Genomic DNA, 26,499 nt, shown 5'->3' with positions numbered 1-26,499 from the left:
ATGCCTCATAATTGAGTGGGCACTCGATAAATGAATGCTATAGTGCTCTGAGGAATAATACACTTCCTATTGGCAGCAAATCCGAGAGAAACTTCCTTAGAAGAAAGCACTGTCAATTACCACTTAACAAGGCTGGATTTTGGCTCCCACAGAAAAACCAAACAAAACCGTAACAACTCACCCCCAACAGCAACCACATCACTATCTGGCCACTGCCCTCCTGTCACCTGGCAAGTGGCTGACCCCATAGCAGGTCCTTGTTGGTAGACTGACTCATAAAGGCATGAAATGGTGATAGGTAATCCATCACTGATAGGTAGACGCCAGCAGGGTGCCTGAGCGTCTGGCTCTGCAGAGCTTCTGACCTCCCATGGTCCTTGGCTCTCTTACAGCTGACACATCTAGCTGGGGTGAGAGATGTCAGGCCGGGAGCAGGATGCACAGAGAGGACCGGATTCTGGAATCCTGGCAAGGGATTTGCCTGTTTCTTCTGCAGCAGCTCACAACTTCTCTGTCACCCTGATGGTGAAGCCTATTCCATCTTGACTACACAGTCTTCCTTCTACACTGGCCAGGCTAGAGCTTTGGGCTTGACACCACGTGATTCGCAATGAGAATGCGAGTCTCCTAGGAAGTTCCATGCCCCAGCCCCATTTCCAAGCTTTGTTATCAAATGGGGCTAAAGTAGAACTTGGTGTTGATACTCTGAAAAGCTCTCCAGGGGATGTGAATGTACAGGCAGGATGCAGGACCCCTGCTCTCTTTCGTTCCAACCCTCAGCCCGTACCTGCAATCCCTGTCTTTATGGGTGGCTGTTGATAACAGTAATAATAAATGTCACTTTTAGTAATAGTACCTAGCAATTCCTGAGCATTTATTATATGCCAGGCACTGTTCTGAGTGTTTTACTCATATGAATGCACTGAATTCTCCTAAGAAGTGGGTGCATTTGTCATTCTTATTTTTTCAGGTGAAAACACTGAGGACATAGGGAGAGGTTAAGCAATTTGCCTCAAATTTCACAGCTAGTGGGTGACAGAGCCAGGCTTTGAACCCAGGAAAACTGGGTCCAGCAGCTTCCCTCTTAACCATTACCCTACACTGGCTCTCTGTCCTCATTTTTAAAAAAAAGATTTATTTGAGAGAGAGAGAGAAGAAGATAATGAGTGGGGGAAGGGACAGAGAGAGAAGCAGACTCCCCACTGAGCAGGGAGCCTGACACTGGGCTTGATCCCAGGACCCCAAGATCATGACCTGAGCCGAAGGCAGACTGAGCCATCCAGGCCCCCCTTCCCTCTGTATTCAATGCACAAAGGCTTTCGGATACCATAAAGATGCCCTCTGGATCCTATATGGATATAATCATCTCCCCAGAGAGCAATATTTCTGAATACACATATCTACTCCCATTGCACCCTGACCAAAAACCTTTTATAGCTTACTAATTGCTCATGGGATAAAAATCCAAAAAATATACAAATACCTTCCTTGATGGGCCTGGACTACTCCTCTGGGATCTACTCCCACCTTCAGCCACTCTACCCTCCAACAATTCTGAATTATTAGCCGTTTTTTCCATCCACCAGAGAAGCCTAAAAGCAGGCTGGAGAACGGGGAGTGCCACCTCCACACTCTAAATATGGTTGTTGTTGGCATTAGTACTCCTCGTTAGTGTGTTTCTGAAACAATTTAGAGATGCTAAGACAAAGCCTTCCCAAAGAGCCAGCTTGGCAGGAAGAACATTCATTCAGAAATTCACCCCTTCAAGGGTACAGACCAGCAATACAACACAAATTCAGGTCATACACGTAGCAGGAAAACATTAGATACATCAACTCTCCACTTCCATAAAACTAGAAGTTGAAATATGGAATTGTCATGATGCAATGACATATCCTTAAAGATCTTGCTACAGTGCTTATAACTTACAGATTAAAATCATTATGTCTGAATGAACATTGATGCTTAGCTGGCTCAGGAGGAGCCACAAAGCCCCCATTTTCTTAGAAACTCCCACCGTAACAATGTTTTAAATGCTCTAGCACCACATTCCAAAACGTCCTGTAAATTGCAGTCATGGCAGATGAAAACAAACCAATTTGGGGCCACTAGCTTAAGATTTAATTATCGAGAGCTCCTGGAAAATAAGGTAAACCTGGTCCAGCACTTGATTCCTTCAGTGAAAAACAGAAAACAGAACCCAACATTTGCAAAATACAGGACACCCGTGAGTTCACAGTGCAACTGGACTGTGGATGTCCCATATTGGTTTCCTCAATCCAAATGTAAACTACTTGGGGTTTGCTTTCCTCTTTCCAGGTCTAAAAATCTGCCCACTACGTGCAGACAGTGCATTCACAACTGGTTTTCTACTGGGTAAGACTCAGTTTGTGCTCTCTCTTGAGCTATCAAGTCCCAAATCACGTTCCCTGACCCTATTCATTACCTACTACATATTACAGAATCCTCTGACTTCTCACTCTAGCTCAAGATATCTCAATGGTGGCACCTCTGACATTTCGAACCAGACAGATCATGCTTTGTTGTAAGGGCCTGTTCTGTGTACCCTAAGCTGTTTGTCTAACAGCAGCCCTGGGCTCTATCCCCTCTATGTCAATGGTACCTGTCCCCGAGGCACGACAACTAACAATGACTCCAGATGTTGCCAAATATTTCCCAAGGGCAAGATCGGTCCCAGTCCCGAACCACTGGCCTAGCTTCATACTTACCCATTTTGGAGTTTCACTCCAACCGTAAACTCTTTACCATGTTCAGCCACATTTTTTTTTTCCTTTCTGAGATTGTTCAAAAGCAGCCTGCAAAGCAGTCTTTGGCCTTGGGATTTCTAACATGGTTTTGTTAGAATGTAACCTCAGGAGGGACTCCTCTGTCCTACGTACACATTAAGCATTTGATTTCGGTTGAGGTAGGGGTGTGGAGTTGACTTGGCCATGATGCACAAGAAAGCAGCTTAGAGACAGTCCTTCCTAAAGTACCTGTATTCCTTTTTACACTTCGCTGCAGGCGAGGATAGGCATCTTACTTTTCCACTGGATGGTCACACATGGTGTTTTGCCTAATGCTTTATGATAATGTACACTACATCCCTCAAGAGGCCACCTGTCTCAGTCATTTACTTGTCAGTAACAGAAAACTCAATCCAAACGGACTTAGGCAACAAAGAGAATTTATTGGCTCGGGTATGTGAGAGGTCCTACAGAATCACCACTCGTAGGAAAAGCTGACCTCCACTTGGGCTGGAGGTCAAGTTTGGGTGCCATCTCTCTGATTCTCTCAGCCTCCTCTTCTCCATGAGTCAACTGGTCTTCAAATAGGCTTCCGTCATTGTGGTACAATGACTATAGAAGCTCTGGCCCAAGGTCCATATGACATTGCTTCAAAGAGGGTGCCTTTCTAATGAAACAGAAGTCCTGAGCTTCATCATAACTGGACAGACTTTAGTAATATGCTTAGGGCTGAAGCATCCCACCAGTGTGGCCAGGAGAAGGCCACAGGCTCACTGGTTGAGGCCCTTGAATCAATCACAGAGGCTGAGGGAGGTAAGTTATGCTGATGGGTTTTGAACAGTATTTCTCAAAGTGTGTTCCCTGACTACTGACATCAGCATCACCTGAGGACTTGCTATAAATACAGATTTTTTTCAGGCCCCATCCCAGACTTGCTGAATTGGGAACTCTGGGCTGGGGGCCAGTAATCCATGTTTTAATAAGGCTTGCAGATGGTTCTGATGGAGGCTAAAATTTGTGATCCACTGGCTTACATCATTAGGCCTATGCCCAGAGCCTGGAGTGGGGTGAATCCCATGCACTCCACTGGGCTGTCACACAATCAGAAAAGGATACAGCAGAGGCCTCAGAAGTTAACAAAATCCTTTAGAAGGGGAAAGATCATTTCACTTCTTCCTGTGGCATGGCTATGGGGTAGAAAATGTAGTGATCAGAGCTTCAAACTAGCAACTGGTCTGAAGATTATTCCTGCTGCCCATACCAGTTAGTGTACAGGGCTTGAAGACAAGAAAACACCCAACAGTAGGGTCTGCATTTTCTGTGGGTCCCACCCCACTCACCCTGGAGAAATTGGACAAATATGTGTATGCATATTGAAAAAAGAAAGCTACTTGGCCATTCAAACTGCATCAAAGAAGGCATTCTCTGAGAAAGTTTCTTAATTGTGGCTCATCCTAAGAATCAGCTGGAGTAAGATCACGCACAGCCCCTTGGAACAGATCCTAGACCCACCAAGCAAGGAGCTGGGAACCCGCACTTTCTGCAGATACTGCCAGGGATCCTTGTGGATTATACATGTTGAGAAAGCACTGTTCTAAGAGATACATCCAAAGGGCTAGGGAGAAAAATCTCATGAAGGAATTATATGAACATTTCTGAGTGCAAATAATAGTTTCTTCCTCTTGTTCATGTGTTCTCCTCACTACGAGGGCCCCGAATTGTTCTTCTTCTCGACTTACCTGCTTCCCAGCTACGACATTCTTCATGCCACTGCCAGAGTGGATGTTCTAGAATGCACTGGGTATCAGGGCTCCAGTCGAAACTCATCCATTCAACAGTGGTTTCCTCCAACGAAAAGAGCTAGAGGTGTTCACATGGAAGGACTCAGCTAGGTGTTACTGCCAATATTCTATTACATGGAGACAGCAGTGGGCTCGTGGATATATTTTTTTATTTACAGAAGTAAATTAGCAAATAAAGAGTGCCATAACTGTACCAATTATAGTTATGTCAATACAATTCTGTCCCCTGAGGATAAAATTAAGTACATTTTTTAAAGTAAAGAAATAGAATATGTCAGTGTCGCTGGGTATTCAGAGTATGCTTTTTAAAAGGCTTGTTCTCTGTATTTTAGAGTTACTACTTTGTGAATCACATAACTTAATAAATTTTTAAAAATTACAAAAGCAAAGAAACACAAAGGTCCATCACCCATCCTCGCCATGGCCTGCAGGATGGAGGCCAGGTGTTACCATGACATATAAGTCTTCACATAATCCAGTCCCAACCTCTCCTCCTTAGGCTTCTTCTCTACCGTTAGCCCATTTGAAACCCACCCTTGAAACATCTTGTGTCGCTTCCATATCCTTGAGTACCTGATAGTCTTTTGCCTGTTTCCTCTGCTCACCTTGGTCTTCCTTCCCTGTTCACTTAGCACATCAGCCAAGTAATGCTGGGTAATGATGAGGTAACAAAATCCCAGTAGATGAACACAACACAGGTTTCTTTTATACTTACTCCACATAAAGATGCTGCAAGTTTTCTCTCCAAAGACCCAGGTAGTAAATATCTTAGGCTTTGTGAGCAATATACAGTTTCTGTTCCAGACTTTTCCTTCTTTGTTTTGTTAATTTGGTTTTTTTTGGGGGGGGAGGGTGGATTTTTTTGTACAATCTTTTTAAAAATGTAAAAACCATTCTTATATTCCCAGACCATCCAAAAAACATGCCACCAGCTATTTGCTGATCTCTATTCTACATGACCATTGCCAGAGAGATGTAGACAGCAGAGAAATACTCATGTAGTCATTCACACTGGGTTCATGAAGCAGTAAGATCTTGCACATTTTCTGTTATTAGACAGCAGACAAAAAGCAAGGGTCTTAATGCAAGTAATTAAATGTTCAAGTCTTCAAGTAGTACCCTGTGACTTCTTACGAATAATTGTCCAAAATTTGTCCTTCAGTCCCATCCAATCATAAGGGGGCAGAAAGTGCAACCCTACCATGTGCCCAGCAGGAATAAGAATTGGAATTACTTGGTCAGGGTGCCTGGGTGGCTCAGTGGTTGAGCGTCTGCCTTTGGCTCAGGTCGTGATCCCTGGGTCCTGGGATCGGGTCCTGTATCGGGCTCCCCGCGAGGAGCCTGCTTCCCCCTCTGCCTGTGTCTCTGCCTCTCTCTGTGTCTCTCATGAATTAATAAATAAAATCTTAAAAAAAAAAAAAGTACTTGGTCAAAACAATGACTCTACTCAGGTCAGCATCAATTGCCCTGGAAAGCCTTTTCTGGCACCCTTGTTCCATAGCCAGAGTAGTTACTCTTTCCCTACAGTCTTATAGCACCTTGAGCATCCCCTTGCCTGTCCCTTGAGTACTGTAACTGCTATTTCTCTGCCTTCCCATCCAGATCCTGAGCTTCCTCAGGTAGGCATGTCCCTATGCCCACTGCATAGCACAATGTCTACCTCCCGGGGATGCTCAATGTGTGTTGCCTCAACCAATATATAAATGCGATGGACTGTGGGAGTCAATGGTTGCCTCTGAATTTACCTGAAGGCTTCTGAATCTAGCAGTGTCAACCTTTCCAAGACCAGTTAGTTCAACCACACCCATCTCCACTCAGATAAATTTCTCATTTTGGTTATTCGGTTATTTTCTGTATTAAGTTCATTTCCTCTTACAACTGTTTTCTTCAATCAATGCTTTTCAGAGAGCTGGTCCCTGAGGCCACAGAGCATGCTGACTTGATGTGGATTAGTTTTCAGTTTATAGGTCAGGAGGCAGGCACAGAGAGGCCCAGTGATTTTCCTAAGTTCCACAGCCAATCAGAGCTACAATTAAATATTATGCTTCCTATCAATTCAACAATAAAGCTACAAGACTAAACACAGAGCCTCAGCTAAGTTCACCAACAGATTATTTATATCCCTTGGAGAGGCAGAAAGCATGCATGTTTGTCAAGTATAAGTGTATTACCATAACAGTGTTTAGCTTGGAACACCTATGCACTTATCTCTGAGAAAAAATATTAAAACAAGCCATATTGACTGTTTATTAATGTCATGCTTTTTAATGTTGATTCCACTCATCCTTCTACCACCTTTCCTCACCTGTGAAGTGACACAGCTCATTTTCAGGTGGTCTTTCAGAACTCTGAGAATATTGAGGATGATGCACCACAAAGGTTTTACCATTACACCTTAATGCCCATTAGGTGAGCAACACCTGCATGCATTTTCGCTACTAAATGGTATAAGACAAATTTGAATTCAATTTCACATGCAACATGTGTATGGCTGCTGCAGTTTGCATCAAATGTTTAACCACAGAGTAGGCAAAACAGCAATCAAAATTAGTTATAGTGCAACACTCCACCAATACAGAATTAAGCTCCTTAATATTTATCAGTCACGAGATCCTCTGGCCCCACCAAACTGTATCCTGATCTGCAATCTTCCTTTTCTTGCCATCTCCTGGATACAGTAAGTTCCTAATAAAGATCCCATCCGATGGCTAGCCTTGACAAACACCTAGAAGAACCAGGGCAAAGAGAATATAGCTAAGCAATGCCCACCACTTCTCAGATCACCAAGAGAACACCGCTAGAATGTGGTCCTATCGAAACCTGTGAAGTTTGGGTCATTGGGTAAAAAAATACCTTCAGAAAAAAAGAAAAAAAATAACTTTAAAAAACATACGTAAACCCTTTCATTTAAGAAGGAGAAATAGCTTGGTGTGCCCTCCAACTCTTGTTAAATGCTTAACAGACCACAGCAGACAATGCACGTCAGCCAGAGGCAAGTGTGCAAGAAACATGAAGCAAACACACGTACAAAACAAATTATAGGCTCATGTGCTGCCAGGCACAAAACAAGAATCAATCCTTAATAGGAATCTTGCCTTACTTCCTTTCCTCTTAAGCCTTATAATTGGGATGTTACAAAGTGTACCAAGAAGAATAAACCTAGGTTCCCCCTTCCCCCAAACAAGAAAAGGTTAAGCTTTTAATTACAGGCCCTCAAACTATCATTCTGTGCAATTAGCAATTAACTATAATCGTTGATGAGAGAATGCAGGGCTGCCCTAGCAATTTCCCTCCTCCCAGGCTGGGTTATTTTAGTCCCGTTCTATTACAGAGAACCAACCACAAACGCACGCACTCGTGAGCGCGCGCGCGCACACACACACACACACACACACACACACACTCTCTCTCATTTAAAAACATTTAATTTTTAGCGAAAATGGCATCTCGGCGTGCGATTGCGACAGGCACCCCGAACCCCACCTCAGAGCAGCCCAAACGTGTCGAGCCCGTCCCACTCCATCACCTGCGGGTGGAGGGAGGAGGCCGAGGCAGACGCTACCTACCACACCAGCCTTACACTGCCAGCCTCTCTGGGGCGCGGGAGAGGGTGGCAGGGAGAGGGAGACTCTTCCCGCTTTGCACGCCGCAGGTCCCCCGGGGCCGCCGGGCCCAGTTAGCGGGCTGGTGGTGGCAACAGCAGCAATAGTTGCATCAGCGCTAACTGCTGCGGCTGCATTTACGGTCGGCGGCTGCCCTGCCGGGAGGGTACGGTAATGACTGTAGGGAGCGCACAGCTGCTGCGGCGGCAGGTTCCCTGGATCAGGAAATTAGGGCAGGCACCGGGGATTGGAGGCGAGGGCGGCGCGCGAGCCAACCAGCGGCCGCCCCGGGCCCCCGTGAGCCCCGGGCGGACGCGCGGAGCAGCCGGGCCCCAGGAGCAGTCCGGGTGCTGGTGCTGGTGCTGGTGCTGGTGGCGGAGCCACGGCCCGGCCGCGGCCACTCACGCACGCACACGCGCTCGCACACCCCCCGCGCGGGCACCCGCTGCCCAGAGCGTGTGAGAGCAGCGCGTCGAGGGGACCGCGGGCTGCAGCCGCCGCTCCCCCCACGCCCCTCGCTGACCACTCCCCCTCCTGCCCCCTCCTCGCTGCTCACCCGGCAGTCGCCCGTGTGGGTGCTCCGCGGCCGGCTCCGCTCCCTTCTGCCTTCTTCTGCTCTCGGCTCCCCACCCCCTCTCCCTCCCCTCCCGTCCCCTCCCCTCCCCTCCCGTCCCCTCCCCTCCTCTGCAGCGCCTGCATTATCTTCTGCCCGCAGGCTCGGCTTGCACCGCTGCTGCAGCCCGGGGAGGTGGGTGGGTGGGTGGGTGGTGGGGAGGAGATTGTGCAAGTTGTAGGGGAGGGGGTGCCCTCTTCTTCCCTGCTCCCTTTCCCCCTTTCTAACTCCTTCCCCCTCCTCCTCCCCCTCCCCCCTCCCCGCCCCCACCTCCTTCCTCCTTTGCGAAGGGCTGGTAACTTGTTGTGCGGAGCGAGCGGCGGCGGCGGCGGCGGCGGCGGCACCATCCAGGCGGGCACCATGGGCACGTCCGCGCGCTGGGCGCTCTGGCTGCTGCTCGCGCTGTGCTGGGCGCCCCGGGAGAGCCGCGCCACCGGAGCGGGTGAGTGAGGACGCGCCCCTCCGCCGGCTGCCCGGACCCCGCCGGGGCGCCCGCGGGCCCCGAGGCGCGGGTCTCCTTGTGCGCCCCCACCTCCCCACCTCCCCACCTCCCCACCTCCTAGGAGGCGCCTCTGCGCTCCGCTCGCCGTCTTTCCCTCCCAACCCTGGTGGCGCCTCAGAGCAGGCTGTCAGCGCCGCGGCCACGGGGAGCCGGGCTTGGGGGACAGCGGGCTTGGGGTGTCCTGAAGCCTCGTCTGAACTAGGCGTCCTTCCCTCCACTCTGTCCCCCGAAGCCACTGCTTTGCCTCGTTTTCACCCCGCTCGGCCGGGGCTGGGGCATGTGGGCTTCCGCGCACCGAACAATGGTTCTGTCTGCGCTGCCGGGCGGAGTGTTAGGAAGGAGGCAGAGGGCCGGGTCGGGCCGAGCGGGGCGCGGGAGCCGGGGCCGCGCTCCTGGGACCGGCGGGGGGCGGGGGGCGGGGGGCGGGGGGCGGGCGGGGGCGCGGGTCCCGGCGGCGAGCCCCCGGGGCGGTGAGCGGGCTCACGTTCGATGGGCGGCAGCCGCGAGGCTCCAGGGAGCCACGACAAGTGCGCAGCCTGCGCACCCGGACTGCGACCTCCCGGGCGCCCGGTGGTCTCCTGGCGTGCGGGTCGGAGGACGAGCGCGGCTTCCAATAGGACTCCCCACGGGGTGTTCCTCCCCTCCTACCTGGCCCCTCCCCGCCCCCCCTCGCGCCGTGTTTGTAAACCTCTCGGGTCTCCCGTGGAGCTGAGCGGGGGGAGGGGAGCGGAACCAAGACTTAATCAGGTTAGTTTGCTGCTCTTCTGTTCCCGGAGAGATTTCCTCGAGAGGAATGGAGCCCTAATCTAGCGACTGTGTAATTAGCCTTCATTCCAGACAATAGATCAAAGGGAGCAGCGCGAGGGCCGGTGGGCGGCGGCGGCGACTCCGGCGGTGCCCGGGGTCTGCGCCCTGGGCCCCGGAGCCCTGTCCTCAGCCAGCCCCCCGGCCGGAGACGCGCAACTTTCCCGGGCAGGGACGGGCAGCCCTTCTGGGGCTCGGGCCAGGGCGCCGGCGCGTCCCGGGCGTGAGCTTGACAGCACGCGGAGGGGCTGGGGGGATGGGGGTGCAGAGAGCGGCCCGCCCCAAGTACCCCCCGGGAGTCCGCGCTCCGGCCGCGGGGCTTGGAGGCCCGCCTGCCTGCAGTCACGTGCCTCCCGAGGCCAGCCAACTTTCTAGCGTGCGGTCCCGCAGCCTCCGGGCGGGGTCCCGGGGGTTCGCAGCCTGCCACCGCCCCGGCCCTTTGGCTCCGGCGGTCCCGAGCGGGCGTGTGAAGCTGGGACGGGCTTCTCTGCCCTCTGCGATTGGCCGGCCGCCCGATCACGTTTGGGCTGGTCACATGGCTCCGCGAACTCAGACTCTAGCAGCCCGAGCAGTAGGATCTGGAGGGGAACGGGGAACGGGAACGCAAGGCGCCCCGCAGCCTCCTTCGCGCTGCCCCCTCCCGCGCTCTCCCCAGCCTGGACTCCTCGAAGAAGGCGAGGCCCCGAGAGAGCCTCTCAGGTGTGACAACAAACCTAAGAGCCTGGGGGAGCCTTGCCCGCAAGAATTTTCAGACTGGAACATTAATCATTAATGGATGAGCAATACTAACTTATTAAATGATTTCTCAGGATCGTTCCATGACTTGCATGATACTTTTCATAACACTTCAAGAGACTAAGCTGTACCAGAAACTACGGATAATCGCCCTGGAGGTTGGGGGGAGAGATTTTGTTTTTGCTGTATGCCCTCCTCCTCCTCCCTGTTCTTTTAGTTTAACAGGTAGTAACTTTCTGTTGGAGGCAAACTTTATCCTATAGAGTGCTGGGAATGCCCTTGAACTCATGAAATGAGTTAGTTGAAGCCATATGTTCACCTTGTATTAGGTAGGTGAGGGTCCCTTTTGCTCTACGTCACATGTGAAAATGTGACATGCCATGAAGAGTGACACACCAAAGCCCAGGCAAGACCTAAATTCTTCCAAGGAAAGGAGGCACATCATTTTTCAACTGGACAGACTCTGGGGTTGGCTGAGGAGGTAGTGACCTTATGCCAACCCTGACTAGCTTTGGTCTGAAGTTCAAAGCCCCAGGGTATATGGACTGACTTTCTGGCCCTGGTTTTGTGTGCATCCCGTCTTCCCAACCTCTCCTCCCCCAAACATGCTCTTGGTACTGGCCTAAAATAGGACCGGGCAGGGATGCTCTAAGATCCCGTCCAGAAACTTAGATCAGTCTAACTACAGAAGCTAAAACTCAGTAGTGTAGTATACCTGACTGCAAGTCCCTGGGAATTCTAGTACGTTTTCCATCAGCCTAGGTAGTCAGGCTTAGGATGTGGGGTACCACACATCATCATTAAAGCCAGAGCCTAGAAAAACCAAGGTTTTCTGAGGGCTCTTCAAAGATGGCTAGCACCTAGCAAAAGAGTAGACAGAGACTTCTCTTACTGTGGGAGTAGGTTTGTAAAGTGAGACCTGGAGGGATAGGAGACAGGAGGGCAAGGAGAAAATAAACTTGACCCACCCCATAGCACCAAGGGAAAGTATGGCAGTGATCCTGATCCCCGTTTAGGCCAAAGAACGAGCATGTGAGCCTGGACTCTTTAAACAAGGATCACCAGGCAAGTGACAGCTTCCTGAAGTCTGAGCAATCGGCCTGTTGCTTGCTACATGTGACATTTAGCTGTAATGTCCGTCCTGTGTTGTTTTGATTCTCTGCTTTTACTGCTGGTGTCCCCACATTCCTAATGCATGTGTAAAGGCCAAGTTCAGTAGAGCAGCCAAATATTAAGACTTTACCATGATCGACTGCATATTTAAGCAGTAAGCCTTGCTAGCAAGGTAATTACAGCAGTCTCCATGCTTAAAAAAAGTGAAGTCCTGATTGAAGTGTTTCTGCCTTTCATAAAATTGAATAACGATAAATTTGATTTCACTTGAACAGACGAAAAGTAGTTACAAGCCCCTTCTATTCCAGAAGTATCAAACTGGTGAGACTTCACAAGAGCTCCCAGAGTAGAACATGGCCATAATCAAGGAAACAGGCAGCTCCCAGCCACACGGCTTTGGGTTTTGACCCAAAGACCAGAAAACTCAGAGCACAGCATAGACGTACAGACAACTCGTGTTAAAGTATCTAGACTGTTTTCTATTTCTTACAGAGTGTGAATGAAGCTGGCTTTTTTGGTAGAAGGAAAAGCAATCAAGTATAGGCAGTTACCTACTTGACTTTAAGTCATAGTTAAATTTACTTTGGATACTGACTGTTCTTTGGAAAGCCACCTTCTCATACCAGCCTATGAGAAATCAAATGCCTCCAAGGGTTATGATAAGGTCTGCAATGACATTGATGATAAATGTACCTGCCTCAGGAGAGCCAATCAGGGCCGGCTGCTCTCCAGATGGCTCGTTGATAGACTCAAAGTGCTTAGTATGTTCCCTTCTACTGTAAGTTAATCTCAAGAGAGTACTTAGGGTACAAGGAGACTACTTCCAAGACCAAAGGTCCAAAGATACCTTCTGCAAAAGTGATGGATGAGATGTACCTGTTGAATAGAAGTGGTCCAGGAACTAATTTTTGTGCCCACCTAAAGAATTTTTAGCTAGCAAATTTGAAGACTGATAGCTTCTAAGCTTTCAGACGGAGTGTGACATAGCTCTAGCAGAATCTTGTTTGATGATTTCACTGTGTATTTCCAATGTGAATCGGTGTCTCCTTGCTAAGCTGTTCTGTTGGCTTAGCAATAAAAACTCTTAAGTGTAGTTGATGCCACCTAGTTAGATAAACTAGCCATGCTGCAGGAACTAAATGAGAGGGCAGGTGATACTGTAATGTTAGCATCCTTTTACCTTCATGTGATGCGTCCTAGGAAAGCTTGGGCCTGCTGGTTATTTGTGGGCTCAAATTCAGCAAGAGCATGCCTCCTGGGTGCCATGAGATTAAGGATAGAGATTATGCCAAAAAAAAAAAAAAAGGCTTAATGTTTGCTTGGGGAGCCTTTGACTACTTTGTATTTTAAAACTGCTCCGGGGGGCGGGGGGCGGGGTAGGGGAAAGGTATGAACGCTCTTATATTTAAGAGGCAGAAAGTTTAAGATGGGACCATTGGCTGGAGTGGTTGATCTTGCCACCAGCGTGGGCCTTTTGGGTTGGCCCTACTAGCTAGGAGCCTTTATGTATACACATGTAATTTTAGGGGGTGGAGCTTGCAATTAGCCAAGCAAGAGAGATGATAAAACCTTGATGATAGACATTTGTGGATTACTTCACGTGCTTATATGTTATAACCTAGTACTTCCCCTAACTCCAACATTTGCAAGTTACTTCACATGTTAGAACTTTATTCTTTCCCCCCAAATGCTCTGAGTTAATAGGGTTCCTATTTTATAGATTGCCTCTAATCTTTCGTTTTCCTAAAAAGGCTTCCCAAAATCGGAGTTATTAACTGATCTGTAGGTTCACTAAATAGGTGGTAGATTGATGTCGACATTCCTTATACTTCTGCTTAAAACCACTTGACGACCATCTACTGAGCACCTAACCATGAGCCACTTGGCAGCACCAGGCATGGGGAGGACACAGTAACTAGGCAGGTGGTCCTCTCTTTCATGGCATTTGGTCTAGTGGGGAAGTCAAATCAGGAAATCAAAGTTCGCCTGGAATAGAGGAATGAGCAGATCCAGTATTTAAGCCTTAATCATAAAAGAGGCAGACAGCGGCTGAAGGTTGCTGGAGTTCCCACTTGCTACCTGTGTTACAGAATACTATGTTTCCCAACTGTCACCAAGAACTCAGACTCTCATGTGACAAAGTCAGATGCTATTCCATCTCCACAGATGATCTTACAAAAGTGATCAGATTCCAGCAACCATGGGTTGCTGCCAACATTACTAAAGAGCACTAAAGCAGGTCCCAAGTGAAATCCAAGTCTTACACATCAAATTTCTAACTCTACCAGTTAGCTGCCGCTACTGTTCCCTGTGCACTGGAACCTCGCTCTTCACAGGAAAATGAGGCCAGATGTACCTACAGTGACGTACTCACTGTGATAGATAAGTGTGGGAAAGCACACAGTTTTTATATTATCAAGTGGCACAAAGATGATGTGAAGGTACCCCCATGGGCATAAGGAACAATGGACTTTATAACATAGAGCCTTTCAGAATATTCTAGTTGGTCAAACAACTGGTCATGTGTTTCAAGTTCAGGAAAGCTGGAAAGAATGCTTTGGAAAAAGTCTATAGTTCAAACCAGTTTTATCAGTGAACTAATGAATCAGTTGATTCATCCAGGAATACTCACTAGTGCCCAAAGACACTGGAGATGTCAGGAACTTGGTCCCAAGTTACAAAGATAAATTCTAGGCCCTGCCTTGGGGTAGGGTGAGGGGGATCTCCACTTGTAGAGATGGAAACAGGCAGGGAGGGCAAACACCTCAGTACACGGCAACTGTGTGACCATCGAGAAGCAGCCAGACCACACTTGGTGGGTCAGGAAAGGAATAGAGGGCCTCCTTCAAAGGGAGACATTTGTGTATACAGGAGTGACAGGAGCAAACCGAGACAGATCAATAGTGAGGACACAGGCCTGGGGCAAGTGGGGCTGGGGGCATCCCTGGGTGTACTCTGAGCCAAGGGCTGGTGGGAAGCAATAGGGAAAAGTTGGGGGGAAATGGGTAGGGAACCAGACTCGGCCCTTGAGCCAGTGAGAAACCTAGAAGTGATCCCATCGTTGGCACTTCAGGCCGGTCTAGGTGGCTTGGGTCACCATCTTGATTTGGATGGTTGATGTGGCAACCTGGAGGAAGAAGGAACAGATCAAGGGAGGGATGAGAGCCCAGATGGGGCCAGGGATGGATGGCAAAATATCAGGGGAGAAGAACCTGGCTCTCCACGGGACCAGCCTCCATGGGTTGGAGGAAGTGATGGAGCCCCCCAAGGATAGGGGCTTCTGGCAAAGAGAAGACAGGCTTTAGAAGAACCTCTTTACCATGTAGCCCTGTTAAGGCATCTAGATAAATTTTACCTACCTAATGGGTACAGAGGCTTTGCCTCATGCTGTCACCATGATTAATGTCCGTTGTAAGAATGGCACTGAGCACTTGTGCCCATCCAGCGGTGGGTGTGCAGGCTTATGGGGGTAAGAACTATATAATCCACCCTGAAAAGGACATGGTCACTTCCACTGAGGGTAGAATCTTAGCCTCCTAAACTTTGGGCAGTGGTTTCAAAGTGTGGTCAGGAACCAGAAGTGTCAATACCATCTGGGAACCCAAGAAAGGGAGCTCTGTCCCCGCCCTGCTCCAGCTGAATCTGAACCTCTGTGAGGGGGGGGGGGGGGTAGGCCCAGCAGGTGTTCCAACAAGCCCTGTAGGGATTCTGATGCCAATGAGAACAAGAGCACCAGGGACCTAGCGTCTGCCTCCCATAGAAACTGTAAGTTCGAAAATAGTGAAAGAGATTATAGAGAAAAGGAGAGAAAATGAGTGGGGAAAATCAGAGAGGGTGACAAAACATGAGAGACTTCTAACTCTGGGAGATGAACAAGAGGTAGTGGAAGGAGAGGCGGGTGGGGGGATGGGTGACGGGCATTGAGGGGGGGCACTGACGGGGGCACTTGACAGGATGAGCGCTGGGTGTTATACTATATGTTGGTAAATTGAACTCCAATTTAAAAAATACATAATACTAAAAAAAAAAAAAAAAAAACTCTTAACTTCGCAATATGCCTCTATTTGACTGATGTATCCTGGACAAGACAACCAAGCCATGTAGTCCTTCTAGAAAAAACCCCGCTGAGGATACTCTAGGCTTTTTAAATTTTATTGTATTTTAATTAAAATGGGGCAGGGAAGGCTGACTTTCGATAATAAGACTGTGTTAGGACAGTATCATCTTGACGGGTGAAACTACCTACCTCATTCTGGATTGATTTAAACTGACTCTGTTACCCAAGTTACCAAAATCAATAGAATATTCTAAGGGGAAGTAGTCCTGCATTAGATGCTTTAGATTCTGTGCATGTTCAGCAGTGTAGTATCTGAAGCCAGGCCACCTGGGGTTCAAATCCTCATTCTGTACAGGCTGATCCTGGGCAAGCACTGTACTTCCCTTCTCTGTCCTCTCCTTACCTGATACATAAAAGGGGAACAGTAGTACTCAGAGTGGAGGATTTAGAATTCGGATGAATTAAAAGACTGAAGGCTTAGAGCTGTGTTTGGCAAATAATTTTGAAAGCTTATTTACCTATGATTCTTAAGATCATCTCAATCTGATGTCAGTGGGACAAGTGAACTCTAAGATTCACTTATTTCAGCGAATCAGAAGGATTGACCAAAGTATTTCTTTTTAAGATTATTTATTTATTTATTCATGACAGAAAGAGAGATTGAGAGAGACAGGGGCAGAGACACAGGCAGAGGGAAAAGCAGGCTCTGTCCTTAGTGGGGAGTCCGATGCAGAACTCGATCCCAGGACCCTGGGATAATGATCTGAGCTGAAGGTAGATAGATGCTCAACCACTGAGCCACCCAGGTGTCCCTGGCCTAAGTATTTAACAGCTTTCAGGCAGTTCTTAGAAGTGCTTTAGAGCCTGACGGTAGGGCCGGAACACAACCTCCGTGCCCGTGCCCGACAGCTCGGGCTGTCTGCCTTCCTTCCTCTCACTAACTAACCTCTCCTGAGAGAAAACCACTTTGCTGACTCGCAAGTCTGCTTATCCTAAAATGAGTTTTAGCCTATGAATAGAAAGATTGGCATTAAAGAAGAAGCAGAAGTGTGACTAAAAATAAATGCCCTTGGCGGCCCCAGAAGTGGCCAAACAAGTGGACTAAAGACATTCCTGTAAATAGCACCCATATCTCAAGCAAGGAGGAGAGGGAGAGGCCCCTGAATCCTGGGCCCCGCCAGTCCCAGGAGAGTGGCAGCCTGAGCCTCTCTGTGCTGGTTCAAGTTCAGGTCTGAGCCTGATACTCAGAAACCTCCCCGTACCCTGGGCAGCCTGGAGCCCCTCTAGGGAAAAGTGCAGCCTACCATGAAGGCTTGGTATCTACTGTGAGGTCTATGCAGTTTCCCACTGACCCATTAACCCTTGCAGGGACAGTCAGGCAACAGCAGGCTGACATCTATGTGCATTTAAACCCCTGAGTTTTGGGACGCCTGGGTGGCTCAGTGGTTGAGCATCTGCCTTCGGCTCCGGGTGTGATTCCGGGGTCCGGGATCAAGTCCCACATCAGGCTCCCTGCAGGGAACCCGCTTCTCTGTGTCTCTCATGAGTAAATAAATAAAATCTTTAAAAATAAAGACATAAATAAGCCCCTGAGTTTTTTGGAGCCACTGAACTGCCAACATGTCTGGGCAGCAACATTCACTCTTGAGGTGAGCAAGGCTCCTGGGACAAGGCGCCTTAAGGTCAGTCTGCAGGGTCTGATTCCGCCTGGGCAAGTGACAGAATGAGCAAGTTAGTCCTTGGCATGGGTGGGCCTTCTTTCATTACAAAGGTAAATAGCTGTGACTAGGTACGTATGTGACTACGTACAAGTGACTTCCGACCCCCTGGCCCAGAGGGGCAGGGATAGTCATTCTAAGTATTAGAGCTCAAAGAAGATCCAGATCAAGGCCAGTGGTTTGATTTCTTAAAGCAACAGGAAGAACCCTTTTCAAATTCTTACACAAAAGTCAAGTATTGATAAAGAAAGCCTTCCTGGCTGAAACAGGCAAAACACCCAGGTTCCCCGCTGTCACGGCCTTTCCGCCACCCACCCCCAACTTTAACCACCCTTTTGGCACTAAGGCATTCCTATGAATCCCTGTGGCTTTGAGGAACCTGCTAAAAACCACATTGACTCTCAGCTGTTCACCTTTCTGGGCAGATCTGGAGATACTGGCTGCCTAGAGCTTCTACTCCTAGGGTTAGTTTTTGAGGCATCAATCCGTGTTTTAGCTTAGCCTAAGGATTAAAAGCACCTTGGGGGAGAGAGGAGGATGCCTGGGTGGCACACAAGGTTGAGCCTTCGACTCTTGGTTTCAGCTCAGGTCATGATCTCAGGGTCAGGAGATCGAGCCCAGCACTGGGTGCTTGGTGCAGGGTCTGCTTGGAACTCATTCACCCTCTCCCTCTGCCCCTCCCTTCCCATGCTCTAAAATAAATCAATCAATCTTAAAAAAAAAAAAAAAAGAAAAGAAAAGAAAAAACAAATAAAAGCACGTCGAGTGTAGACGATTTCAAGCTCAACTGTTCCCTTTATGAAAGTAGACTTAAGGGTCACGGATGAAAATAGCCTATAGGTCCACAATCCTGTAATCCCCCAAAGGCTGTGGAAATCAAAAGCTCCTTAACTTGTTTGGTGCTTTCGGTTCTCCTGGAGCTCTGTACGGCCGTGTTCCCAGCCGAGCACCAGAGGCGAGATGGAGAATCTTTTTGAAACTTTGTTGGAACACCCACAGCGTTGCAGTCTGGCCGCGGTCCCAGCACAGGATCCAGCCTCGGAGCTCTGGCCGCCCTGCACCAGGCGGGACGTTCAACAGAAGCCAGGGCCACGTTCTGCCCAGGAGCAACCTCATAACCGAATGCTTAGATAATAAGAAACTGAGGCATGGCCATCAGGCCTACGGTCTTACCTCTCTTTAAAGAGAGGGTCCGTATGAGGGCAGCTAGCAGCCTTAGCCACCGCCACCCCCACCCCCACCCCACTCGTCCTGTGAAGGAGCAACAGCATTCAGTAGCTTTCTCCACTTCTAACCTCCATTGCTTCCCCCCTCATGATACAGGGTCATGTGTGTGTCCCAGTAAAACACAGTTCCAGGACTGTTGGGCAGAAGCTTGGGGGAAGTGGAAATAGCTAAGAAAAGGTAGACATTAAATTCCTTTTTGTCTTAAGGAATTGGAATAAAACACTGAGAAAATGCTTATGTTTGTCCTGAAAGTCTGCTTAGGATCAACTCTGGAAGCAGTGCTGCTGGGATCTTACTCTCATATCTTACTGCTGATCATTCCTTTGCTACCATGATGTTCAGAGACTCTCCTGGAGGTGCTGGGGCACTAAACGCCAGCCTCATTTCACCTGTGTGCCTGTATTTGATCCCAGGCCAGCTTGCATGTCTAGGAGATCTCTAGCTTCCAAAGTCATTTTTAAGATCTTCCAGGCCCTAACCTTGAAGTGGAAAACCATCATTTGACACCTACTTCTGTGTCCCTCCCTGTCCAAGTCTGATTCTATGCTGACCTTTTTATGCTTTATAGGCTTTACCTTTACCTACAGTGTAGGTGTCAGTGTCTGAATTTTTGTCTCTTTTTCACTGAACAACCTTTGGTACCTCAAACCTTTAAAAAAAAAGTTCAGAGCCTCCATCGTACCCTAACTGGAGCCTGACTGTTCTAACTAGACTTCTATTGATATTGTTTGACGACAAACTATTCATCTGCTACTTTCACATTAAGTTCTCTAAATAAATTCTTGCCACTCCCACAGCCCTCAAAGGTAGTAGGGATAGAGAACTAAAGCCAGAGGCCCCTGCAGCACATCCCCCCCCCCCCCCCCAGCAGCGAGAACACTGAGAGGCTGTTGGAAATATAGGGATGGGTGGGGGAGGCAGCTGCTTCTCTGCTTTGGTTGAACAGTACAAAAGCCAGCTGCTGACTTCTCCCAACAACCTCTACCCTTCTAAATCCCTGATATCTTATGCCAATAAGATATTTGTGAAATGAACGAATGTTGTGAAATATAGGTAGGAAGTGCCGTCAAATCATACTGCTTTGTATCTGGGTCCCACCTTAACCAGACTCTTGGGAGCAGAGTGGTACACACGGTTTATGAATACATTCAGTATCTAAGAATGGAACCACACCCATGTGGTAAACCTGACTTGGACCGAATTCTAATCTCCCTGGGAATTAGCCACAAAGCATAGACCGCCCCCAGATAGGAGGGGCTAGCTGATAGTAGGGAGGCCAACGGGAGTATTGTATACCGGGCACAAGAGTTCCAGTCTGTGCTTGTCACTGTAGTGTCTGTCTTTAGGCCGGCATGCCACAGCTGCAGATGCTGGAAGGTGGCAGGGAATCTGCTTGGGGGGCCTGCCTAAGTAATCTGCACGAGCCATAGGGCACCCCTGGTTGTCCTGAATATTAGCAGTATATTTCTATTAAGCAACCAGATCGTTGGCCTTTTAGCTCAAAGAAATCACATCCTCCAGAAGAGCACATGTGCTAATGGTAGGAAACACCTGAATGTTAGCTGTCCCATGCCAGGCAAAAACAAAAAAATAACAAAACTAAGTATTCTACTTACAAGGATTAGTTCATACCACTGTGTGAATTAAATATCCATACATCGAGTGCAGGAAAATAGAGATTCAGAGAAATAGAATCTGGGTCTGTGATGCTCCCTCACTTTGTTTTTCTTCTGTTGCTAAAAGTGACCTCCCTTTAACTCTCACTATAGCTTCTTGATTTTTATCTTTGAGCTGTTTTGTAAGCATGTCTTTTTCTAATTATACCTCAGATTTTAAAATGAGGCCATTAAACCTCTGTCCTGCCCCCTCTTTGCTATCATTCTAAGTCTCCCTGAGTTTACTTGTAATAGAGGCATCATCCATGAATAACAGTACCAAATGTGATCAAGAAATGGCATTAAAGGGTTAGGATTTGGCTGATTACAGTTCTACAAGTGAGTTAAACACATGAGGGAAATGAGTCCGGGGCAAGTGAGTCCAACCTAACTCCCCATGGTCTCTGGGAAATCTAGGTTCCTTCTATCTTGGTCTGGCTCCATTGGCCCAGGATCTCTATTCCAGCCACCATGCCCAATTTTCAGGATCCAGATAGGAATAAAGGAAAGGATAATGGGTCCCCAATCCCTTTGAGGATATTTCCCAGAAGTTCTATTTATCATTCTATTTATATTCCATTAACTAGACCTTAGGCCCATCCATGGCTGTGCCTCACTGCAAGAGAAGCTGGGAAATCTAGTCTTCTCCAGATGGCATTTGCCCAGCAAAGAATTCAATCACTGCCTGTCACTGCCCCAATGCCCACCCTGCCCTGGCCCCTAGAATGTTCTAGCCTGCTGAGCCTGCAGCTCTCCCTTCGAGAAGGACCATGTCCATGGGTTTTGGGTAACTTGCAGCTCTAACTTCCCATGCTTGTATCCCAGCTTAGCTAAGTGCTCCCTCCTGATTTTAGGAAGAAAAGCCAAATGTGAACCCTCCCAATTCCAGTGCACAAATGGCCGCTGTATTACATTGCTGTGGAAATGCGACGGGGATGAAGACTGCGCTGATGGCAGTGACGAAAAGAACTGTGGTGAGTAAGGAGCAGTGTCCCTCAAGAGGATGCATGCACGTCACTAAGTGTGATGCCCTTATCTTAGCTTCTTAAATGTTTCGAGGTTCTGAAAATAGAATCCACTCCTAAGAATTGCCTTGACCGCAGGTCCCAAAAGTCTCTACATCTTGGTCTAGAGGAATTTAGTTGAATGTTTGACATGGGGCTACCAGCCTGAGTGTGGAATGTTGAAGATCAAGTGGAGGTCCTTCCAAATGACAGGACCTGGTTTGTCAGAGGTCAGGCAAACATTCAGTATAGGAAGCTAGGAGAGGGGGCGGGAGGACCAGAAGTAGAGACAGGAGCTTGCTTAGAACAGACCTTCTTTTTGTAATTCTCAAAAAGCTCTGATAGCGCCCCCCAAAGAAAATAAGTCATGAACAGTAAGAAATCCCCTCAGGTTTCAGGAGGGTAATAAACTCCTGGCTTTGAAACTACGGCCCCTGCCGATCACAGATCAGATAAGGATTTTTAATAATTGCCTACAATAGATGCTAATTCTAAAATGGTAGGCAGGGTAAAAGACATTCTTTCCCCCAGAGAATGGGGATATACCGTCATACCCACCGATCAACGTCATCCAGAGATCATTGTGAGAAGTGCCTCATGTTGAGCCTGAATAGCTGAGAACTACGTGTCAAGGTGGCATTTAGGCTACCTTGAATACATGCTGAAGTTTATTTTTTGATCCCTTTGTTCTGTGTCAGAATCTTGAAACGAGATTGTGTGTGAATGTTGGTGACAACATTGTCATTTGCCTTTTAATGGATGTTATTGAAAGATGTCTACAAACTAGAAATACAGAAGAAAAACAGAAGCTAAAGGTAGATTGCATCAACTGCTGTCTTGTTATGCCCTTACCTGCTTCTTCATGCGTCATTACAAAAATGGCATAGCGTAAGCATCAGGGCAAGCGGTCTTATGCTTGAGCTCGCTGAGCAGTATCATGAGTGTTTGCACACCAATATGTGGATTAGCAGCCGATTTGGAAACCTAGGATGTCCCTTCTATAATCTCAGGGAAGAAGCATCTCCAGTCTCAGGACCAACAGTAGTCCTCCGGGCACTACTTTGCCATTGTGTACGTTCTAATGCTGGGATTTTAATCTACTCTACAAGACATTGAGTTCATGTCACTTCTAGGTTACCTAGGTAATAGAATTCCCTCACAAAATCTCTCACTGGAAGGACTCACTATTGGCAACTCCTCTCTTGGTATAAGTAGTGATTCTTCCTCAATTCTAAAGTATGTACTTGGCAAAGCCCATTGTTCTTTCTTAGAAAGTAATCATTCTCTTCATGTTTCAGAAGCCTTCTCTGACCATCTGACTAACTTGGTAGCAACTAACCTGGGTCATCTTAGGAGTCACCCCCGGCTTTTCCTAAAGTAGTCTCCACCTAAGTAACTGCTAGACACACGGCAGGAGGGTTTGCAAGAGTGAATGGGGGATATTTATGTACTAAAAATCACTCCAGGTGGAAAAAATTAAATTCTTGGCCAGAATTGGTCTCTGCCTCCAGGATATGAAGGTATTAGAAGGAAAGTGGGAACACTGCTCAGGGAAGCTCTGCATGCTTATTTTGAGATGTTCCTCCCTAGAAGGGAAAAGCTGCACAATTGCTTAAAACTCATAAAGCCACACTTCTTATTTTTCCTGTGCAACCTCTTGGTAGTGAACTGGGCTGCAGTTTCAGCAGGGCTGTTTCTTTCAAGCATGTCCACCAGCATTCTTAGTCAACTACAGCTTAGAATCCAGAGCCATGTGTTTCCATCAGCCCCATGGAACTCATTCTTTTACAAGTGTGAGGCTGACCTGATTAATGAGTAACTTAGAGACTCTGAGTGGGTAACTGTTAGTTCTCTTCCCCTTTGGCACACCTACACTGCTATCCATCTCTCAAGGCCCCATTCGAATAGACTTTCTTTACCCTCCCAGTCTGTATTCAGAATGGAAGAGAGATGAACTCTAGAAAGCTTCCATCACTATTTATCTTTTGCTCCAACACTTTGTAGCATGGCCAGCTTGTCTATGCCTACAACATTTTATATGTCTTTAAACCACCTTGTCTCTTTATAATTACTTCTTGCTTCCTCTTCCTGAGGACCCTCACAGGTTGGGTTACAGCAAACTCACTCTGCAGATGCTCTGGCACCTTCCCACATGCTCAGGAGCACATGGCCCTCAGATACCGCTTTTAACCATGAATACTGGAGTTTGAGGATTTCAGGGATTTCAGAGACAGGTACAATTCTAAAAGCTAACATGGCCTTTCTTGTTTCCTTGGCTACACAACTCATGTAGATGAATAATTCCTTTTGGATCATCATGATTCATCATCACATCTTGAGTTCTGGGAATGAGCTAGAATCATTATTTCCCTGCTGCACAGCGTCCAAGGCTAAACCAGAGTGGCCCTCTACTTCTGAGTGTAGAGGACACTCTGTGACTTGTCCATAGCTCAGACCCTAGACTTGAAGCAATCCCTTTCAAGTTCTCAGCAAATTGTTGTCCTTTAGCTGATTTGCCATTTACAGAATGTTCGTTAGAGAGGAAGAGCGTAAACTGGAAGTTTAAACACACAAGCAAGAAAGAATACAGCTTGGGAAGGAGGGGCCTAGAATACTCTATGTGGCTGCTTATCAAGACTCATCTGACTCTGACTTCCTTATGGCTAAGGTGACCAAACCACTCAATTGGCTTAAGAGAGTCCAAGTTTATGCTTCTCTTCCTGGTATAGTTAAGTGTCCCCTTTCCACTGAGATTGTCTCAATTTGGACAACAAATTAATTGCATGGTCGTCAGAATTACAGGAGAAAAGGCCTGCCCTAGTCAGAATCAGTAACAGAATTGATACCTTTTTAAGGCAATTTTTCACTCTAGTCATCAGTTGTAGACATTGGCAGCTTTCATAGCTGATGTTACTCTGTCTCTTGGATTCTAAATGTGACCTCTTTTGTACCCAGGTTTAAGCTTTCTCTATTTCTTACTGGCTGGGTTCCTCTGCCCCCAACAGACCTATAGGAGTGGCAATATTCACTCCTGGGGCTTATCCTTCTGAATCTACACTAAACCCATGCACTGTTAGGAGATGCTCCCAGTAGAGCTGTATTGTGATCAGTCATAGGATGGAATGTTTGGCTTTTTTTTTTTTTTTAAGATTTTATTTATTTATTTATTTATTTATTTATTTATTTAATTTATTCATGAGAGAGACAGAGAGAGAGAGAGGCAGAGACACAGGCAGAGGGAGAAGCAGGCTCCATGCAGGGGAGCCTGACATGGGACTTGATCCTGGGTCTCCAGGATCAGGCCCTGGGCCAAAGGCGGCACTAAACGGCTTAGCCACCCGAGCTGCCCGAATGTTTGGCTCTTAAACTTTATGAAGCACCTGAAGGGCCTGGAAGAAATGCACAAAGAGAATATAACTATTACTTAAACTCAACAACAGAAAACAGGCAAAAATTGTAAGGTATCTCTGGGTTGTAAGGTAAGGAACAACTCCTGTCCTACAGTGACTTCCATATCCTCCCACTCTCTCAAACAAGTACCTTTCTCCTCTGGAGGAAAAAAAAAAGATTTTTCTAGTGTTCTGGCTATTGGCAGTTGAGCACTAATTCACTCAGTTTCATTATTGGAGCAAAATATATCAACGGTAGTTTTACCTCCAATGGGAATATAAGGTCTCAAGTGACTTTGACTTTAATCCTGCCAATATGCTTTTGTAGTAAAGAAGACGTGTGCAGAGTCTGACTTTGTGTGCAACAATGGCCAGTGCGTCCCCAACCGGTGGCAGTGTGACGGGGATCCTGACTGTGAAGATGGTTCTGACGAAAACCCAGAACAGTGCCGTGAGTGACTTGCTTTGGACTTTTAACTTGCTCGGGCTGTTTCGTGTCTCGTAGCTCTAAGTATGGTTTCATCTAAAACTTGGTTTTAGTTTCCTTTGCCTATGTTGATGTGTAGGCCAGTGGACTCCTAGGTCAGCCAAGTCATTAACAGTTGATAAGTGTCCTTTAATGAATGTCCTCCCTAGTCTAACAAGACTGACATTCTCTTGGGTAGCTTCACTATTGAACATTTAAGACCGAAGCCAGCCGATTTGATTAAGAACTCCTTGACTAGGTGCACACATTTCAAATATTTGGTAATCATGACTCTGAGCAGATGGTACTCTGGTCCTGGAAGCTAAGTCAAGATATGAGGGTTCCCCCTTGGGCCCAGGATAAACTTTTAGATGCATAGCTTATGTTATGAAAAAAAAATCTATTACTGAAGGGGTAAGGTGGCTAGAAAGAGGGTGACATCATGATTTTTAACAAACCTGGTACCTAAGGTTATTAAAGTACGGTCAAGCTTACAGCTTATTTTTAATAAGAGAAATTGCATAGGTAGGCAAATGTCTATCTGTGTCCTTAGGTGGATAGGCAGGGGAAGGTCTGTGGCATCACAGAGGAGGAAGATTTGGGACAGATAAATTGGGATCATTTGAGTGTTGTGATGAAAAAAGTCTTGGGGTTCATTTCCATGCGGTAGAGACCTGCCCAAGCATGAATAGTACAAATCGAATAGGAACCAAGTTTAGGTCTGGAATAGGATCCCAAAGCACAGTGGAGCAGAAAGGAAGATGAATGCCTCCATTTCCATTTTTGAGGCAAGAAATCAGAGGAGTGATAAGAACATTGGTCAGGGCGGGTAAATCACCACAGGTAAAGAGGGTCCACCAAGTCACGGTGAAGGGTAAGTGAAGGGTAAGTGACCCAGTGAGGTCAAGAATCAGGAGGTGTCCCTGTCTTGTAGACCCAACGTAGGTTGTGAAGAAACCTATATGGGAATCTAGGCAGGGCAAGACTTCACAGGTGTCAGACCATCCAGCCTTTAATGAAGTTGGAATTAGGTGACCTTATCTGCTGACAGATAACAAAAAAAAA

The 26,499-nt window shown here is 47.5% G+C and overlaps 2 protein-coding genes across 11 annotated transcripts in view; one reads left to right on the top strand and one right to left on the bottom strand.

Annotated features, from left to right (window-relative positions):
• LOC112922134 (uncharacterized) overlaps positions 1 to 8,810 on the bottom strand; it is a 153,175-nt gene extending 144,365 nt beyond the window's left edge. Inside the window, exon 1 of the mRNA XM_072745314.1 lies at positions 8,708 to 8,810. The gene's annotated coding sequence lies outside the window, so the exon portion shown is untranslated. The remainder of the gene's footprint in view (positions 1 to 8,707) is intronic.
• VLDLR (very low density lipoprotein receptor) overlaps positions 8,207 to 26,499 on the top strand; it is a 35,867-nt gene continuing 17,574 nt past the window's right edge. For 3 of the 10 annotated variants that reach the window (XM_072745308.1, XM_072745309.1, XM_072745304.1), the window contains exons 1-4: positions 8,209 to 8,609; positions 9,055 to 9,206; positions 21,430 to 21,549; positions 25,297 to 25,419. In XM_072745308.1, the coding sequence (XP_072601409.1) occupies positions 8,326 to 8,609; positions 9,055 to 9,206; positions 21,430 to 21,549; positions 25,297 to 25,419 (679 nt within the window). In that variant the 5' untranslated portion in view covers positions 8,209 to 8,325. Of the gene's footprint in view, positions 8,900 to 9,054; positions 9,207 to 21,429; positions 21,550 to 25,296; positions 25,420 to 26,499 lie in introns of all 10 variants that reach the window. The other 7 variants (XM_072745306.1, XM_072745307.1, XM_072745310.1 and 4 more) reach the window with 5 other exon arrangements.

Source organism: Vulpes vulpes, unplaced genomic scaffold (genome assembly GCF_048418805.1).
Source record: "Vulpes vulpes isolate BD-2025 unplaced genomic scaffold, VulVul3 u000000648, whole genome shotgun sequence".
Classification (NCBI taxonomy): Eukaryota; Metazoa; Chordata; class Mammalia; order Carnivora; family Canidae; genus Vulpes; species Vulpes vulpes.
Note: the sequence above shows the minus strand (reverse complement) of the source record. Positions and strands in the feature narration are given on the sequence as shown.